This window comes from Xyrauchen texanus, chromosome 27, assembly GCF_025860055.1.
Source record: "Xyrauchen texanus isolate HMW12.3.18 chromosome 27, RBS_HiC_50CHRs, whole genome shotgun sequence".
NCBI classification, from domain to species: Eukaryota; Metazoa; Chordata; class Actinopteri; order Cypriniformes; family Catostomidae; genus Xyrauchen; species Xyrauchen texanus.
The window spans coordinates 14,248,293-14,268,930 of NC_068302.1; the positions used below are offsets into that span (position 1 = coordinate 14,248,293).

Below are 20,638 nucleotides of genomic sequence, written 5' to 3' on the forward strand. Positions count from 1 at the left end.
CGTAGGGCAATTTACTAGGACCATAGTGTTCCTAATAAATTGATAAGTGCGTGTATATATGGCCTTTCATTTGAATCTATTGCTTATATATTTAGTAAATTAGTGCATTCCACCATGGTCCAAAAAAGTTAAATATAATGAAATACAAATAAAACAATTAAAATTTCCTATAGGTGACCTTTCAAACACTAATTAATAACAATCTAATCTAATGCTTCTGGAAATCTGGAAACACCATGTTCCTTGTGTGATAATGCATATTTATGGGGCATTAATAATGAATAATTAAATGTATCATTACAAGTACACTTACATCATTATATACATTTCTTTCCACTTTAATACAAATTTTCAAATTCAATTTACAATTATTCGTCCTTTTTGCATCCTCAACTGAATTGGAACTGAACTGGCATTCTAAATAAAACTCTGTATAGTGCAAAACCCTGATATGGGACAAAGAGTAGCATGTTTCTTGCCAAGCTTCAGTGACACGTGGCATGTCATCTAATCAGTAAAGAGTGCTCGAGTGAGCCATACCTCTCGCTGTTGTGAACTCTGTGCAGTCTATCTCCAGCAGGGCTGGGCTGAACTTCACGACCCCATACAAACAGCACACAGCAAACCCTCCTTACTAACCAGCCGCGGTACCTGAAAACAAACACAAATGAGTACCCTGTGACTTTTACCCAATTAGCAAAATAAAAAGGAACAATTGGGTAGATATATATTGTCTCTCTCACCTTGGCACAATTGAAATAATCACTAACAAATAAACAATAGGTGACTTAATCAGCCTGCAAAATGTTTATTCACTTCCACCAATGGTTTGGGCCTATTCATTCTTAAAGGGGTTATTCACCTAAATTCTGTCATGATTTACTCACACTCATATTGTTCCAAACCTTTACTACTTTTTTCTTCCTTGGAATACAAAATGAGATGTTAGGCAGAATGTTAGCCTCAGTCACCATTCACTTTCATTGTATTTTAAAGTTGATTGAGACCAAACATCCTAACAAACATCTTGTTTTGTATCCACATAAGAAAGTAATATGGGTTTGGAACCATATAATTATATTTTTAGGTGAACTATTCCTTTAAACCAGTACAAATCAAATGCCTTGGAAGGAATTGTAGTGCCCATCTTCTAAAGCTTTTTGAACTGGGTGTGTTTGAGAAGACAAACTGGGCGCTTACTCAGATTGCCGTTTGTGTGGTTAGATGTGTGAGAGACAAATCCCATTTATTTGCCCAAATAAAGCGTTTTCCAGAATGTTAGACAGACAGCTTCATGTGAGATCTTTGTTCAGGGCAACACTGCAAGTACATGCCGGGATCTCATATTGATGTGATTCAAAGACCATTCACAAAAGCAAAAGTACATGGCAGGGAACGGTGCTCTACATTGTGTGCTTTAAAAAAAATGCAAGAAATACCCCAAAGTAATCTAGAGTTTTTTTATTTTGCGCCTGAAGTACAAGGCTTGTGAGGCAGAAACACAAACAGTAATTACACTCGAGTAGTTTTCAGCAGGAGTTTTGAGATGCATTTTATTTTATTGTCTGGGATGGGGAGGGGAGGGCCGGAGTTGAGTGAAGGACATGTGCTTACCTGGTGTGTCTCTCGTTCACACACGTTAAATTCTGAAAGCCCAGCGGAGGAGTGTTTCGCAGCAACTTCAGACCCTGAGTGGCAAGAGGATTTTTGATCAATCCGATGGAGAGTGCTCCAACCAGCCTCCATCAGAAAGTTCAGAGAGTCTGTTTTGATGTCTATATAGACTGAGATAATGACACACTTTATGGAAAGCTTTCAAAATTCAAAATAGTACATTATTAGTTACACTATAAATCAAAGTCATGGCACACTAAATAAAAATACTTCAGAATAAAATGTTTCTCAAAACATGTTGACATGCACTTCAGTTGGTAACTGATAACATTTTAAACTAAAAACACTAGTTCTGGATACTTTTTTTCTTCATCTCCATTTTATCTGGAAAGTGGCATGAAATTATTGAGAGTGAGAGGGGAAAATGTCAGAGGCTGGACAGAAAACTGCATTACTCTAATAAGCACCACACTACGTGTCTGTGGCATGTGCGATAACCACTTCACCACCACTTCAACATGGAGTGTGAATTATTATTATTGTTTTCTCGGTTATGATCTTGGTAAAGAAAATAATTCTGTGACAGGGTTGGTTAACTACCATACAATTGGTCTTTTCCAAGCAACTGCATAAGCTTTGCACAATTCATCTCCATAAAGTAGCTAAAAGTGACATATTTGAAAGGGCTGTATAGGAATATATAGGTTGTGGGGATTAATGATGTGGATTTCTTGGCTGTCATTCTAATGCTTTGCCGCCATTTAGGTCAACCATGAATAATATGATACAAAATCAACGCCTTCACAGCTTCAACAAAGATCACAAGCAATTTAAAAACCTAAACAAATGAATAACTTTGCAAAACGATATAACAGTGAGCATGTAATCTCTGTTTTGTGCAGTGATGCAAGAACAACTTAAAATTAAATGGTTAGATTTCCCCAAAATTAAAATGCATGTAATTTATGGAACAGACCTAATATTTGAGTGAAAACCTGAAAATGTACACCCTCAGCAATATTTCTCAAACCTCACGTATTTAAATATGCTGTGTAAAGACGTCAGGTTTTACGTTAACGATGCCAGGCAGCACTGATTGTGCGTTTCATGACCACTCACATTGCAGCAAGTTTGAATATGTGTAAATGAGACAGGAAAAGTTAAGGCAAGGGGCAAGATTTTTAGTGAATAATGACTTAATTTTTATATCATATTCCTTTAAAGAGAGCTAAAGTGATTTATGCAGATAGCACATTATGTGCTGTGTGCACATTGTGCTTTGTGTGGATTATCAAATGATCTTTGCCTCCGATAACGTTGTGTGTGGGCTCGTTTTAACGGGAATCCCCTCCTCCAAGTAATGTTTTGTGATATTATAAGTTTGGTTTATTTCTCATGAATTTATAAGCAAAAACGCAGCTTACAAGCAACACCTGTTTACATGTAACAAGTTTGTCAGACAGGCTATTACTCGCTATGTTTTTGAGTAAAACAAATAGGCTGGTTGTATTCTACTCTTTGAGAGGTTTTCAACAAAACTTGCCTAAACAGTTTTAGTCATAATGCCTACATAAATTGTTAAGTACAGCTTCAAAACTTAACAACAATACTTATTTTTTGTTGGTCAATACTGTAATTATTAATATTCTGATAAAAAAAATCTGAGGGACAATTAGAGCTTAAATGGTTAAGGCATTTGAAGTTGAAGCTCCAAAAATCACATTAGTCAGCATAAAAGTAGCCTAATCAATGTGAATCCAGTGATTAAATCCATGTTTTCTGAAGAGATATGATAGGTTGGGTGCAAAACAGATCAATATTCAAGTACATTTTTACTATAAATTCTCTTCCCTGCTAAGTCAATCTCCACTTTCACTTTCTTCTTTTGTTTTTGGTGATTCACATTCTTCATGCATAATACTTAATATCGATCTGTTTCTCACCCACACCTGTCATATCAATTCTGAAGTCATGGATTAAACCACTGGAGCTTTATGTATTACTTCTGTGTTGACTTTATGTACTTTTTGGAGCATCAAAATGTTGGTATCCATTCACTTGTATTGAATGGAGTTACAGAGCTGAAATATTCTTCTAAAAATCTTCATTTGTGTTCTGAAGAAAGAAAGTCATAGACAGATGACATGAGGGTGAGTAAATGATAAGAGAATTTTCAATTGTTAGTGAACTATTTCTTTAAGTAGCACATGGGGGGCCACATTGTCCTTCTTTTGAGATGCAGTGTTCAACATTGATTTAGTTCTGGTATCTTTTAAGCCCAGAAATAGCTGTGTTCTCATCCTAATGCATGATACACAATTTTCTGAAGTTTGTGACTGGTGGAATATTCTTTTGAAGTATTGCTCTGCAAATGGTGATACTTTTCTATCAGGCATTAGAAAAAAACTTGATAAAGGCTAAGCATAATTATAAATAATTTTATCATCTCTATTTTCTGGTAATTTATTATACAAATTAACACACTCTCTACATCAGGGGTTGGTATTATTAAAAAAAACATTATTATTAAATATGTCACCATTTTATTCTATTACATTAATACTTTTAAAGCTACTCAAGTTATTCAGCCCAAAGCAGTGAGTGTTTTTCTCGTTTCCTTATTGTTGTTATTGTTGTGTGATTAACAGCCTTTTTAATAGCCTACAAGACAGTGCACAATTCGGTTACATATGCACTTCAAGTCCTACATTTTGATGCAAATATGCTTTTTGTCCCACTGTTTATGTTCACTTTAGGCCAAACTGACTGTGTTTACATGAATACCTCATCAAGACGGGCATTAGCAGAATTATGAAGTGCATTTGACCATTTAGGCATGTGCTGCATTAGTGCACAAACATTAGCCACCTGTCAATCAAAAAGCATGCAGCTACAGACATCAGGAAATAAAAAGTAAATCTTTAATATTTTATCTTGATCATCACCAGAAGTTCTGTTTCATTCCTACTGACCGCCAGAGGCAGTGCAAAGCACTAGTGGATAAATCGCTGCGCCAGCTAGATAGATCGAGAAAAATATAACAACAAAGTCACGTCATGACGCAGACCGAGACGCAAGGATATAACCCACAGCGACTCGGTGCCCAGCCTCTTTCGCTTTCTCGCTTTTGATAGGTCGTTGTTTTTCACGCTGTCCCGTGCAGCTTTCCTGAGTTGCGAGGATTCAGCCCTCTCAAGCTGTGACAGCGCGCTCTACACTATCATCAGGACGGATATCTTGGATTTTTCCCCATTACGTGAGTGTATACAATTATTGTGGTTGTGTCGGCGATACTCTGTGCTTCACGGTACTATCTGGTGGCTGGTTTCGACCGCGCTTAGGTTAGCGTCCACCGCATACCTATAACGTTATGTCTGTTTTCACATCTTAGATTAATTGTATACTTGCCATTGTGCTTGTCATCGCATGCCTCGTGGTTCTATCCAAAGGCAGACTTGACTTTATGTACTTGTAAGAGCGTTTCATTATAGAATTTTCGGTGGGTGTTATTACAGTTATAAGTGCCTACGGTGCTAACCGAGGACGTGTTATTGACGGAGTCATGGATCATAGCTCTGTCATCTCCGTCTCAAGATGCAAGTTGTGTCCGAATACACTTCTTCCCGACGACGGACACGATCGTTGCCCATCATGTTTAGGGCTCAACATCTAAAGGAGGCCCTGACTGATCCGTGTTTGCAATGTAGTATGCTACCGATGTCAGAGAGACAGCTTCGCCTTGCTGAGTTAGACATTAATTCGCCTGTTTGCCTCGCACAACAGCCGCGACAGCGCTCAAAAGCGTCGCAGCGTCAGCAGCGGCCGGCGCTCCGCAGAGCAAAAAGAAATCTGTAATACAGATAGACACTTCAGAACACTTGTTATCGAAGACGGTAGCGTCTCTCTCTTCAGAAATGATGGAGATGAAACGTCTTCTTCAGTCTCTACAACCCCCAGTGTCGGCCCCACATACTGAGAAAACACCAGTGGATGAGAGTGATTTCCAACCCCACATGCTATAGATTTTGACGCTCTCTCCATGAGCTGTCTAATTCACATTTTCTTGATGGAGAATCGGTGGAACCTGACATACAACCCACCCTCCCAAACGATGTTTTTTCTAACCTATATGCTACAGGTGGCTCGAGCGGTGGGTCTGTACATTCATCGGGCGCAGGCCCATCTTCTCCAGATGATGTGTTATCTGTTCTGCAGATGGCAGTGGCTCGTTTGGGTCTTGACAAATCACCTGTCCAACCCATTCAAACCAATGTGTTCTTCAGACAAGCTGCTGATAGTAATGTGTTCACAATGCCACCGTGTAAGGATTTTGTGACAGAATTCTCCAGTGCACTTACCAGTCCCAATGTGCCTAAGAGGAGGTCAAAGACAGCCCGCACTCTTGCCACAATGGCTGAGGCTGACTCCATTGGGGTAGGACGGGCACCTGCAATTGAACAGCCAGTTGCAGCTTTGGTTGTATCACCAGATGAGGCTCTAAGAGGCAATGTACGCTGCCCAAGTGCACAATGCGGACGTACTGACACTTTCTTAAAGAAGGCATACGAGTCGGTAGCCTATATAACTCGAGCTGAGAATACTATCTGCCAGCTGCTCCTTGCCTGCAGCAACACATTAGAGTCAGCGAGCGTTGGCGCTTCTGCATCTCAGTTCTTACAGACGGCTCTGTTGACTATGGGTCATGTGACTCGGGAACTTGGGACACTTTCAGCGACCCTCCTAACAGCCCGGCGTCAGGTATGGCTTGCTCAGGCAAAGCTACCTGAAGATTGTAAGAAGACACTGAGAGAACTGCCAATTGTACCAGGACATCTTTTTGGCCCCAATGTTTCTGAGGTATTGGAGAAGAGAATGAAGTTGTCAGAAGCCACACGACAACTGACTCAGGTTCCACGAGCACCACCTTTTAGAGTGCCTCTGACTCCGGCTCGCCCACACTATCTGGGCTCAGAGCATCGAGTCGCGGCAGCCGGACATTTCTCAGCTTCAGGCTCCACGGCAGCATAGAGGTGCAGAGGAGGCTCAGGGACGTCGCCCGTTTCACCGTCACCAGCAGGGGAGACCACGTCAGCGCCCCCACGGGTCCTAAAGGCAGAGGCCAAAAACCCTGAAGCTATGGGGCCGGTGGTCGGTCGTTTCACTGTCCAGCATCTACATTACTGGGAAAATACAGTGTCCGACCCCTGGGTTCTGGCGACTTTGAGCAGAGGATACACTCTACAATTCCGACGCCGGCCTCCGAAGTTTTCAGGAATCTTTCCGACAGTTGTCAAAGATGTAACCAGTTCAATGGCCCTTTCCTTAGAAATTCATTCACTGTTACTGAAAGGAGCCATAGAAAAAGTTCTTCCCCTCAGTCAGAGGGACGGGTTTTACTCCACGTACTTCCTTGTTCCAAAGAAAGATGGAGGTTTTCGTCCAGTTCTGGACCTGAGACGCCTAAACGTGTTCTTGAAGTCTCTTCCTTTCCGAATGTTACGCACAGTCGACGTTCTTCGATCTGTGACGAAAGGAGACTGGTTCGTGAGTGTGGACTTGAAGGACGCTTACTTCCATGTTCCCGTTGCTCCCCACCACAGGAAGTTCCTAAGATTCAGCTTTCGGAATCAAGCCTATCAGTTCAGAGTTCTACCATTCGGTCTATCTCTGGCTCCTCGTGTTTTCACAAGATGCATGAGTGCGGCCCTGTCTCCTCTTTGGTCCAAGGGCATGAGGATTCTGCCCTATTTAGACGATTGGCTGCTCTGTGCCCCAACAAGACGGCATGCGTTACACAACACCAGGATTGTGCTGGAACATATCCAGAGGTTGGGCCTTACTGTGAACGGCACAAAGAGTCATCTGGTTCCAGTACAGACCATAACCTTCATAGGAATAACACTCAATTCAATCACAATGTCTGCCACATTGTCTCACGCACGAACAGACAATATTTGTCAGTTACTGACTCGTTTCGGTCAGGGGACAAAACTTACTTATGGTGTTCTTCTGCAACTAATGGGGATGTTAGCGGCCGCTGCACCGTGATCCCCTTGGGCTTGCTTCACCTCAGGCCTCTTCAGAGGTGGAGCAACAGCTTGGGGCTAGATCCAGCAAGACATCGCCATTGTATGATTGTCGTTTAGCCGGCCTGTGTCCGTGCATTGAAACCCTGGAAAAAGGTAACATTTCTAAAAGCCGGTGTGCCTCTAGGGGTGGTACCCTCTCGCCGGGAAGTGATCACGACAGATGCTTCACTAACAGGATGGGGGGCAACGTGGAACCAGAGGGGAATTGGTGGTCACTGGTCACCCAGGGAGGCCTTAGAACATATCAACATCCTGGAGTTGAAGGCAGTGTACTTAGCTCTACAACACTTCTTACCAAACCTGATGGGTCGTCATGTGCTTGTCCGGTCCGACAACACGTCGACGGTCTTTCATTTGAATCATCAGGGCGGCACCAGGTCTCTTGCATCTTTAATGCTAACTCGCAAGATCCTCACATGGTCTCAGGGCCGGCTGGCCTCATTAAGGGCAGTTCATCTTCGGGATTGGACAATCAAGTGGCAGATGCTCTGTCCAGGGATCTGCTGCTCCCGGAGAATGGAGACTTCACCAGGATGTAGTGCAGTTGATTTGGCAACAGTTTGGCAAGGCAGAGGTCGACCTGTTTGCATCAGAAATGACCACTCATTGCCGCTTGTGGTTCGCGAGAACCGAGATGTCCAGCCCGTTGGGGCAGGATGCTTTAGCCCACAAATGGCCGAGTTGCCTATTGTATGCGTTCCCTCCATTTCCACTTCTGTGGGAAACATTACATCGTATATTCCTTTACAAGCACAGGGTGCTTTTAGTGGCACCTCGATGGCCATCCAGGCTATGGTTTCCTCTCCTTCTGAGTCTGTTGCAGGGCTGAACCATGGCAGCTTCCCACCAGACGGGACCTTCTTTCTCAGATGAACGGCCGTGTTTGGCACCCAGATCCAACTCGTCTTCAGCTCTGGGTTTGGCCCTTGGGTCCAGATCACAGTTAATGGATTGTGAACCAGCAGTAGTGAACACTATCGGCAACGCTAGGGCTCCTTCAACACGACAGCTTTATGCTGCTCGTTGGAGGATATTTTCTTCTTGGTGTGGGGATCAAGGAATTGACCCAGTTCACTGTACTGTGCCGACAGTTCTGAGTTTCTTGCAGCATCTATTTGACAACAACAGGGCGGCCTCCACTTTAAAAGTTTATGTTGCTGCCATATCGGCTTATCACGACCCAGTTTGTGGTGCATCCCTTGGGTCTCATAACCTTGTTTGTAGTTTTCTAAAGGGAGCGAGGCGTTTGAAGCCTGTTCGTTCTACTCCCTTTCCTGTGTGGGACTTACCGCTTGTTCTAGAGTCCCTTTGTACATTACCATTTGAGCCGTTAGCTGTTGCAGATATTAAGTGGTTGTCCTTAAAAGTGTCTTTTTTGTTGGCCGTTGCTTCCACTAAACGCGTTGGTGAACTTCATGCCTTGTCAGTGAGCGATATGTGTTTACGCTGGTTACCAGAGGATTCTGGGGTCATTCTTCGGCCTAATCCAGCCTTTCTCCCTAAAGTTTTGTTACCACAATTTGTGAATCAGTCTATTCATCTGGCTGCTTTTCAGCCGCCTTCCAATCACACACAGATATAGATGGGGGGTCTCATCTTCTGTGTCCTGTACTGAGCTTTAAAGTGCTATGTTAAGTCTACCGCTTCTTTCAGACAAACGGATCAGTTATTTGTCTGTTATGGTGAGGTACGCAAGGGTGCACCTTTGTCCAAACAGAGGTTATCACGCTGGATTGTCGAGACGATAAAGTTGGCGTACAATAAATCTCATCTGCCCTTACCAGGGGTGTTACTTGTCACTCCACGAGGGCCGTGTCTTCATCCTGGGCCACTTTACGGGGAGTTTCCTTGGCAGATGTCTGCGAAGCTGCTACCTGGTCTTCTCCATGTACCTTCGCGAGGTTCTACAAGGTTAACGTGGCTGCTTCCCATGATGTGAGCTCTGCAGTCCTTCTGGAGCAACCCTGATGTTACAGGTGGGTGGCATTCCTCATGACTGTGTTGATATGCGTCATCCACTAGTGCTTTGCACTGCCTCTGGCGGTCAGTAGGAATGAAACAGAACGCTAGTTACGTATGTAACTGTGGTTCTGTGAATTCGGATGACCGCCAGAGTCCCTCGTCACTCGGAATGCGCGAGAAAGCATTCTGAGGCTGGGCACCGAGTCGCTGTGGGTTATATCCTTGCGTCTCGGTCTGCGTCATGACGTGACTTTGTTGTTATATTTTTCTCGATCTATCTAGCTGGCGCAGCGATTTATCCACTAGTGCTTTGCACTGCCTCTGGCGGTCATCCGGAATTCACAGAACCACAGTTACATACGTAACTAGCGTTGTCTTGCTATTGCGATCGATGTAATGAACACCCCTGTTCTAGATATAGAACATAGGCTAAATATAGAAAATTACTCAAAAGTTCAACATCAATAGAAAACATTTCTCTGTTTTTTTTTTTTTCAGATAAACATCAAGATTGTTTTAATTGCCCAGCCCTATTGTTAACATCGCCTTAATTTCTCACATCAACCCAATAATCTCGGTGATAGAGTAAATTACTGGCTACATTATAGACACACAGAATCTAGTAAACAGAAATATTAAATTTACCTTGACATGTTTCTTAAAATTAAAGGAAGGATTAATGCTGATATCTGGCTTGAGCAAGTTAAACTCACATGACACAGTCAAGCAATTGGCCTTTTTCACGGCGAAAAGCCCTTTTAGGTGCGGCCGTGATGTTCAGGTGTTGAAATGTGCTTGAGGCATCCTCCACATCCATAATAGACAGCACCAGATCTACAGCTGCACCTAAATTTTTTTCGTATGATTTGATTTGACAAGAGTAACGAGACTCTGCCTAGCCAATCACATTGATGGATATAAATAAAATCAGGACAAGGAAGTAGCGAACACAGACGGTGGGAAAATAGTGCATTAAACTACAGTTACAGCACTTAAAATGTACTCAAGTAAAAGTATAAAAAATGTAAACTACTTAAAAGTACAATTCCTGGGAAAAACTACTTAAATACAGTAACGTGACTATTTGTCATTTGTTTCTTTACACCCCTGGTTAATGTTAGTTAACAAAAATACAATTGTTCATTATTCGTTCATAGTGCATTAACTAATGTTAACATCTACAACTTTTGATTTTAAAAATGTATTAGTATATAGTGCATTCATAAATTATTCAGACCCCTTCATTTTTTTTCACATCAATGTACACTCCATACCCCATAATGAAAAAGCAAAAAACTGTTTTTTGATAACTTTGCACATTTATTAAAAAGAAAAAACTGAAATATCACATTGACATAAGTATTCAGACCCTTCACTTAGTTGAAGCACCTTTGGCAGTGATTACAGCCTCAAGTATTTTTGGGTATGATGCAACAAGCTTTGCAAACCTGGATTTGGGGATTTTGTGCCATTCTTATCTGCAGATCCTCTCCAGCTCTGTCAGTTTGAATGGGAACCGTCAATGGACAGCCATTTTCAGGTCTCTCCAGAGGCCATTCAAGGTTAACATTCTGCCCAGTCTGACGTCCTGAGTGCTCTGGACCAGGTTATCATTAAGAATATATCTGTATTTTGCAGCATTCAGCTTTCCTTCAACCCTGACCAGTCCCTGCTAGTGAAAAATACCCCCACAGCATGATGCTACCACCACCATGCTTCACCGTTGGGATGGTATTGTGCAGGTGATGAGCAGTGCCTGGTTTTTTCCAGACATGATGTCCATTTAGTTGAGTATTGAGTCCAAACAGTTCAATCTTCATTTCATCAGACCAGAGAATCTTGTTTCTCACAATCTGAGAGTAATTTAGGTGCATTTGTGCAAATTCCAAGCAGGCTTTCATGTCTCCTGCACCGAGTAGAGACTTCTATCTGGCCACTCTGTCATAAAGCCCAGATCGGTTTCTCACCCGATTGCTCAGTTTGGTCAGGCAACCAGCTCTAGGAAGAGTCCTGGTTGTATCAAACTTCTTTCATTTAAGAATTATGGAGGCCACTGTGCTCTTGGGAACCTTTAATGCAGCTAAAACTTTTTGTAACCTTCCCCAGATTCTGAGCTCTGCAGGCAGTTTCTTTGACCTCATGGTTTGGTTTTTGCTCTGATATGCATTTTCAACTATAAGACCGTACATAGGTATGTGTGCCTTTCCAAAAAAAACAAAAATCTGTTTTTTGCTTCGCCATTATGGGGTATGGAGTGTACATTGATGTGAAAACAATAATTTATAGTGGGTACGGAAAGTATTCAGACCCCCTTAAATTTTTCACTCTGTTATATTGCAGCCATTTGCTAAAATCATTGAAGTTCATTTTTTTCCTCATTATTGTACACACAGCACCCCATATTGACAGAAAAACACAGAATTGTTGACATTTTTGCACATTTATTAAAAAAGAAAAACTGAAATATCACATGGTCCTAAGTATTCAGACCCTTTGCTGTGACACTCATATATTTAACTCAGGTGCTGTCCATTTCTTTTGATCACCCTTGAGATGGTTCTACACATTCAATTGAGTCCAGCTGTGTTTGATTATACTGATTGGACTTGATTAGGAAAGCCACACACCTGTCTATATAAGACCTTACAGCTCACAGTGCTTGTCAGAGCAAATGAGAATCATGAGGTCAAAGGAACTGCCTGAAGAGCTCAGAGACAGAATTGTGGCAAGGCACAGATCTGGCCAAGGTTACAAAAAAATTTCTGCAGCCAAGACGTTTGGGACGACCAGAACCCTTCCTAGAGCTGGCCGTCCGGCCAAACTGAGCTATCGGGGGAGAAGAGCCTTGGTGAGAGAGGTAAAGAAGAACCCAAAGATCACTGTGGCTGAGCTCCAGAGATGCAGTCGGGAGATGGGAGAAAGTTGTAGTAAGTCAACCATCACTGCACCAACCACCAGTCGGGGCTTTATGGCAGAGTGGCCCGACGGAAGCCTCTCCTCAGTGCAAGACACATGAAAGCCTGCATGGAGTTTGCTAAAAAACACCTGAAGGACTCCGAGATGGTGATAAATAAGATTCTCTGGTCTGATGAGACCAAGATAGAACTTTTTGGCCTTAATTCTAAGCAGTATGTGGAGAAAACCAGGCACTGCTCATCACCTGTCCAATACAGTCTCAACAGTGAAGCATGGTGGTGGCAGCATCATGCTGTGGGGGTGTTTTTCAGCTGCAGGGACAGGACGACTGGTTGCAATCGAGGGAAAGATGAATGCGGCCAAGTACAGAGATATCCTGGACGAAAACCTTCTCCAGAGTGCTCTGGACCTCAGACTGGGCCAAAGGTTCACCTTCCAACAAGACAATGACCCTAAGCACACCGCTAAAATAACGAAGGAGTGGCTTCACAACAACTCCGTGACTGTTCTTGAATGGCCCAGCCAGAGCCCTGACTTAAACCCAATTGAGCATCTCTGGAGAGACCTGAAAATGGCTGTCCACCAACGTTGACCATCCAACCTGACAGAACTGGAGAGGATCTGCAAGGAGGAATGGCAGAGGATACCCAAATCCAGATGTGAAAAACTTGTTGCATCTTTCCCAAAAAGACTCATGGCTGTATTAGATCAAAAGGGTGCTTCTACTAAATACTGAACAAAGGGTCTGAATACTTAGGACCATGTGATAATTCAGTTTTTCTTTTCTAATAAATGTGCAAAAATGTCAACAATTCTGTGTTTTTCTGTCAATATGGAGTGCTGTGTGTACAATAATGAGGAAAAAAAATGAACTTAAATGATTTTAGCAAATGGCTGCAATATAACAAAGAGTGAAAAATTTAAGGGGGTCTGAATACTTTCCGTACCCACTGTATATATAAAGTATTTTACATAAGGGATCTGAACACTTTATGAATGCACTGTTAAAATTAACATTAACCAAGATTAATAAATGCTGTAAAATTATTGTTCATTATTAGTTCATATTAACAAATGGAACCTTATTGTATAGTGTTACAGATTTATTTGCCATGGCGTTAAAAAAACATACATGTACATGTTTTTAAATTACTTTTTTAAAAAAACAAACAAAAAAAAAACAATACAGGACAGTTATGGGATTTATCTAGGTGGCTAGTCTGAGATTGTTTAGATTAATAGATAAATTCAGGAGGGTATTCAATCCAATAACCCTGTGATTACTGCTCCATTAGCCCTGCACCCAGCTTTTAGCAAGATCTATCTGCTAGGACCAGTGCTGCTGGAAACAATCTTAGTCATCTGCAGTTTTCTGAAAAGCTCTTCATAGCACAGGGGAAACTATGCTCTTGAGTGTTCATTATTTTTCTCTCACTCCTAATCCCTTTTTCTTGCTATTCCTACCGTAAATCACATGTTCACATGCGGTCAGAAATCCCTTTGATCGTCCTTCATGATATGGGTTTGTGAAAGCAATGTCTGGGGTTTTCAGGTGAGCATAAACCTGTGTACTTCCCCATCTAACTCTCCCCGTTTTTCCTTTTATTATTTTCAAATAATCCTTTCATCCCTCTCGTTTTCTCACCAGACTCTCTGGGGTGCATTGGTGACAGCACTGTCCAACCAGCGGTCTGAACCTGCCCAGGAAAGGAGCCACACTTTTTAACTTCCTCCTGATTTTCACACCCCAGGACAGCTATCAAAGAAAACACACACACAAACACACAGAGAAACATAAAAAAGGGTTTGCCAGAACAATAAACAGATGATTTGAAACCTACACAGAGCTTGATAAAAGTGTCAGCACTTTTTCCACATATTTCAAGCTGAGATAAGAAACAATACTGCAGCCAATGTGAGGCCCTTTTTCTCCATGCTAGGAATGTAACAAGTTTACATTTTATCTCTTCTATCATCCCTCAATTTGTTTCACATTTTCCTACATCAAAGGCGTTTTTGAGTTCAAACTGCGCAGGGAAGGATATATGAAATCTATTCATGAGTGGTTACTACAATAGTATTGCAATTGAATCGCAAGCAAATTGGGCCTTTGTGACAAAGACGTTGCACTGAACCAAATGTCTCCTGATAGATTTCCACTGATGACGACATAAATTCAAATTGATAGCAATCATAACATTTTAGCCGAAAGATACGAGACAAGGCTGGAGACAGCAGAATTGATTTACCATAATTTAAAGCTATCTAGACAACAGACGCTATTACATAGTCTCTAATCATCTGTGTGGGAAATATCACTCACAGTAATCAATTATTAAATAAGGCTGCATAATAGATAGGGGGCTCCAGCACCCAGGTTCATTAATTGAATCTCCTTTTCAATGGAACATTTTTCTGCTGATAATGTTTCATTAGCTTGGGCCAAAGTCTTTCTACCAAGTCAGTCCACTGTCAGCCATCTTTGGAATGCTCTCGGGAGGCTATTTTCAGTCATGCCAGAGCAGCTCCTATCTACTTGAATAGAGGAACTCCAAAATCTCAAAAATGGTTGGTCAAGATTACGATCGAAGAGTATATTTTAAATCAGCAGTAAAATCTGACAAAACTGGTATCATAAATGGTGATTCTTTACCTCAAATTATGCAAAGAAGCGTCATTTTTCCAGCTTGTATAGCTAATGTGCATGGTCATTCTCAAGTTGATTGACAGGCGATGTCTATCTAAAAGGTGATTGGCTCTTTAATCTGTAAAGTAGGACTTAATTTCTACATCCATTGACCAATGGGCTCTAGAGCTCCTTGGTTGGGCATTCCAATTTCTCCCATTCATTTGAATAGTAGTTTCCCATCTGTGCTAAATAGTTTCTGCTTGGGCTCACAGGCACCCTGTGCCTTTGGTCAAGCATAATAAAAGCACAAGATTATAGTCTAACAAGCAGAGGAATTGTACTAGGCTGTAATGTTTGTATTATTCCAGCTCTACTCAAATTTCAGACCAGATGAGAATCAAATGCTTTGGTTTTAAGGGTTAAGAAGAAATATTAGAGTTACAGAGAGAGAGAGAGAGAGAGAGAGAGAGAGAGAGAGAGAGAGAGAGAGAGAGATTAAATAATTCAAACTAACTCATTAAATGTGAGTTTTTAAAATGATTTAAAAACTCATCAGGGGTAGGACAAAAAAAAAGACATTAAGATAATTTACATTTTAAAAATCAAACTTTAAAGGACTCAATTTGGACTAAATAATTCTGTATTCTGTCTGTGCAGTTATACACATGCTTGTATTTGTAAGGATTTGTTATGGCACCATGCAGAACATTTTCTCTCCAACCTTAATAGAGTGGGGAAAAAAAGGGGAAATTGCTTGTTGAATCCTTGCTCAAAAAGCTACATAATTTCCATGCATTTCAGCATTTAGTAGATCCACCATCCAATGTTATTACTTCATTGAGAAAGTGTTTAAAACCTTCCTTCTGATCAGGTGAGTACATTTACGTCTTGTTATGATTATATCAAAAAAATATAAACGTTTTGAGCTCACAAATGCTCCATGTGATTAAGTGTTTTTGCTGATACAGTCGTGTATATGCATTCATTAATGGCAGTGTGTGTTACCTTATGCTTACCTAGTGCTGTGCTCTGAATTTGATTGTGATAATCACCATCATCATAAACACAGATACAATTTTTCATTTTCAATTTTCCTGATACGGAGACACTAATGAACCAATCAAAAATGGAATACATTTGATGTCATTTTCATCAGCGTTTCCGGGAAAGGAGCTTCTGTGGAACTGTGAATCAAGAAGCCTGAAGTAGACTGAATCGGAGTTAATATCCATGTAAGTATTCTTTAGGTTAAGAGGATGTCAGCAGCTCTTAGTGAGTAAACCAACACAGCGAACAACAGCTGGGAGGAAGATGGGTTGGTGCTTAAGAGTAATTGTCTGCACCTGGTCTGAGTTATGAATTTAATTATGTTCTAGAATGTAGATGGTGAGAGGTGGGAAGAGCAAAGCTATGAATGTAATGTTTGTAGATATTATGCGGTCTATGTATTCACACTGTCCTCATACTGTCCAGTCTAATTAAAGGAACATTCAGGGTTCAATACATGTTAAACTCAATCAACAGCATGTGGCATTAGTTGTTTACAACAAAATGGAATTTCTACTTGTCCCTCCTTTTCTTTTAAAAGCAAAAATCTGTGTTACAGTGAGGCACTTACAATGGAAGTCAATGGTGCCAATCCATAAACGTTAAAATACTCACTGTCTTGAAAGTATAGTTACAAGACATTGTATGATTGGTAAGACAGTACTCATGTGCGTCTGTAGATCCTGAGTGTTATTCCGCATTATTCATGAGAATTCAAACTCTTGAACATAACTGTTCCACAGGCACGAGGAGAGCAGACTTTTACAATAAACACCATAATGTGATCAGAAAGGACCGCAGTCCATATATGGACCGGCGCAAGTGTTTCTTGGCTGCAGTTCTGCTACTAGTGAGGGGAGGCTGTTAGACGGGAGTGCTGATTCCAACGTTTCTTTCTGTGTGTCGGTTCATGGAGCAGATAATGTCGAAATCACTCATCAGATTGGACCGCAGTCCATAACTGGACCGGCACAAGCGTTCCTTGGCTGCAGTTCTGCTCCCTGCCTTCACATACATGTTTTTGTAGCTTTGGTGCTGCTGACTGAAGTTTTCAGATGGTCCCCAACCACTGTAGGTCAAAATTTCAGTGAATATCAATGTTAAATTAATAATCTTGAACAATTTTGCGGTGATGACGTCGGACCAGCTTAAATATGGGACTAATCACACCCGCACTGACTCGATACGGTATGCATCATTTCATCTTTAAATACGGGACGATCCAGTATTTTACAAGATGGGTGGCAGCCCTAGTTGGGACTGTGGCTCTGAAATGATGATGTCCAAAGATTGGACTGCATTCAGTCTAGCATGGTAAAGCATGGAGCTAGCACATGAAACATATGTAGAGAGACCTTGTCTAAAACGAATGATTCGTAGCACTGATGGATTATTAGAAGCTAATAATTAATGTCAGAGAAATGCAGCCTCTTACTTAGTCGTTTTACGTAAACCTGAACACAATTCGACAATAGAGGTCACTGTTGCCCCAAACACTGCAAATGTACGGTTCTATCCATCTGATTGGTAATTTGTTCTTGAGACAGAAAAGATCTTGTGATCCAGCAGACAATGATCCGTGACCCACTTTTGGGTGGCGACCCAGTGGTTGAGAAACACTGCTTTACAATGCACAAAAGTTTCTGGGATTTACGCCCACATGGTTTATTGGCATTACGACATCATGACAATGGAGTTAAAATACTGGATAACTTTTCGAAATGACTTCTATCCGACAAATTAGGTCTGAAAGATTTGGACAAAAAAAATCTAGTTGCGATTATTTCGAAAAACAAATTGCAATTTGTCCAATGTGAAAAGGTCAGTTCACTTTTCATCATAATTTGTTTTAAACCCAGTCAACTTGAATATGATATTATTGCAATAATAATAATAATGTTAAGAAATGATTATAGAAATATATGATTGTATAATAATAATATTAATAATTATTACTATAATAATTTACAATTATTATTATTATTATTTAACAGTAATTTATTTCTTTATTCATTTCTTAGTATGCAGTCCAGGTAAAAACCAGCACTTTGAGACTTTAATTATTTATTTAATTAAATCGCAGCCCTCACGGTTTGAAAATCGCATTGGGTAATTTCGATTTTATTTTGGTTAATCGTTCAGCCATACCAAGAATGCTGTCGATTTAGCTTAATTTGTATTAAACCCGGAATATTCCTTTAAATTGACAATGGAGTCTAAAAATGACTGACATGGTCTGAAAAATACAAGATTATTGATGAGATGAAATACAGCTTTAGTTAATTCCAAGGTACTGCCCAGATGAAGAAAACATTCTGTCTTCAGAAAAATTTTAACTATAACCTCTGTAGATAGCAGTCTTAGCCTTAAGTTAATTGCATCTAATCTAACATTTCTGCAGGTTTTGGACATCTGTTCTGTTCTAAACTCATATGATATAGTAAATTGTGTTTTGTGATGTGAAAGAGCTTACCGCAGGATGTTTTGGCTGGAAAGCATGAGCACTTTCACTGGAGGTTTTTCCACTGGCCAGATCCATGTTTCTTAGGATCAATTTACTGCCCCACTATCAGAAGGTATCCTAAAGAAGAAATAGCGGTGTCTAAGATTATAAAAAGTGTGTACGGTTTATTAAGATAGTAGCTTTGAGAATTCAATAGAGCTAGGCAATATGACGATATACAGTTGAAGTCAGAAGTTTATACACCTTAGTTTAACCTAAGTTTTTATTGACATTTAATCGTAGAACTCATTCTCTGTCTTAGGTCAGTTAGGATCACTACTTTAAGAATGTGAAATGTCAGAATAATGGTAGAGAGAATGATTAATTTCAGCTTTTATTTCTTTCATCACATTCCTAGTGGGTGGTGTTAGTATTTGGTAGCATTGCCTTTAAATTGTTAGATTCAAACGTTTTGGGTAGCCTTCCACAAGCTTCTCAATTGCTGGAATTTTGGCCCATTCCTCCAGATAGCACTGGTGTAACCCTCATGCCTTTTCAGTTTTGTCCACAAATGGTCTATCGGACTGAGGCAAGTTAGGGATTTGTGATGGCCACTCCAATACCTTGACTCTGCTGTCCTTCAGCCATTTTGCCACAACTTTGGAGGTGCGCTTGGGGTCATTGTCCATTTGGAAGACTCATTTGCGACCGAACTTTAACTTCCTGACTGATGTCTTGAGATGCTGCTGCAATACATCCACATAATTTTCCTTCCTCATGATGCCATCAATTTTGTGAAGTGCACCAGTCCCTCCTGCAGCAAAGCACCCCCATAACATGATGATACACCCACAAGCCTCACCCTTTTTACTCCAAACACAATGATGGTCATTATGGCCAAACATTTTGAAACATTTTTGTTTCATTAGACCAGAGGACACTTCTCCAAAAAGATCTTTGTCCCCATGTGCACTTGCAGAGGTTAAATTGGGCCGGAGCGCACCGGAGCGCAGCTCCACCTCCTCGGGTCCACAACACACCCTGCCGGAGCTCAGCTCCGTCTCCTTCAGCACCAAATATTGTTATTCCACTTGAATTATTTTTAATCTCCTGACTCCTGACAAATACATGGCATATGAGACTGAATAATATACACAGAGACACCCAGGCTACATGGAATTATCAGACGTCATAAATGCATTAATCGCTGATTCAGCACCCCGCCCACAGCCACCAAGGGAAAACTGTCACAATTCTAAGCATAACAGCGACGTTACCATGGAAACCCGCTAACGGCTAGAGTGATCGAATATATCCTGCTCCTGTCTGTAACTTTATCTCAGTGTTTCTCAACTGGTTTTTACTTCAGGACAGATTTTATATTGGACATCAAGTGTCGACCTGCCATAGATTAAACATAACCTGTATTTAATGGATCCTGAGTTGCATTTCCTTTTATATAGTATAGTTTTGTTCATGGTTTTTCAGTACATGAACATGCATTAAGTGACATTATTTTTGTTGTTGATGTCAAAATCTACAGAAACTGTACTTATATGGGCCCATTATTATGACATTTGTTACCTAATATTACATTTTTATACACAGAAGGAAAGACTAATGGGACTATTCTGCAATTGCCTAAAGAATTGTATTGCTCTACAAAGATAGATACTTTTCTATCAGGCATTAAAAACTCAATAAAGGCAGAGATTATACATTTATTTTGCCAACTCTACTTCCCTGTTCATTTATTATTCAGTTTGAATAATAATTAAAAAAAATGTATAGAACGACTAATGTTTGTCGCAAAGCGGACGAGTTTACTCTTTATTTTCTTTCTAAAACTTGTCATGATGCGTTTCTCCTTGATGGTTTTTCAACACTCAACAGAATAACACAGGCTGCATGAATATGATAAATAATTACTGCATGAGT

General features: G+C 40.7%; 1 protein-coding gene across 1 annotated transcript in view; it reads right to left on the reverse strand.

Annotated features, from left to right (window-relative positions):
* gpat2 (glycerol-3-phosphate acyltransferase 2, mitochondrial) overlaps positions 1–18,796 on the reverse strand; it is a 50,520-nt gene extending 31,724 nt beyond the window's left edge. Inside the window, exons 1-4 of the mRNA XM_052094472.1 lie at positions 18,731–18,796; positions 14,227–14,337; positions 1,615–1,688; positions 541–651 (exon numbers count right to left, since the gene is read on the reverse strand). Coding sequence (XP_051950432.1) covers positions 541–651; positions 1,615–1,688; positions 14,227–14,337; positions 18,731–18,796 — 362 coding nt within the window. The remainder of the gene's footprint in view (positions 1–540; positions 652–1,614; positions 1,689–14,226; positions 14,338–18,730) is intronic.
* Between the last annotated feature and the right edge of the window lie 1,842 nt (positions 18,797–20,638).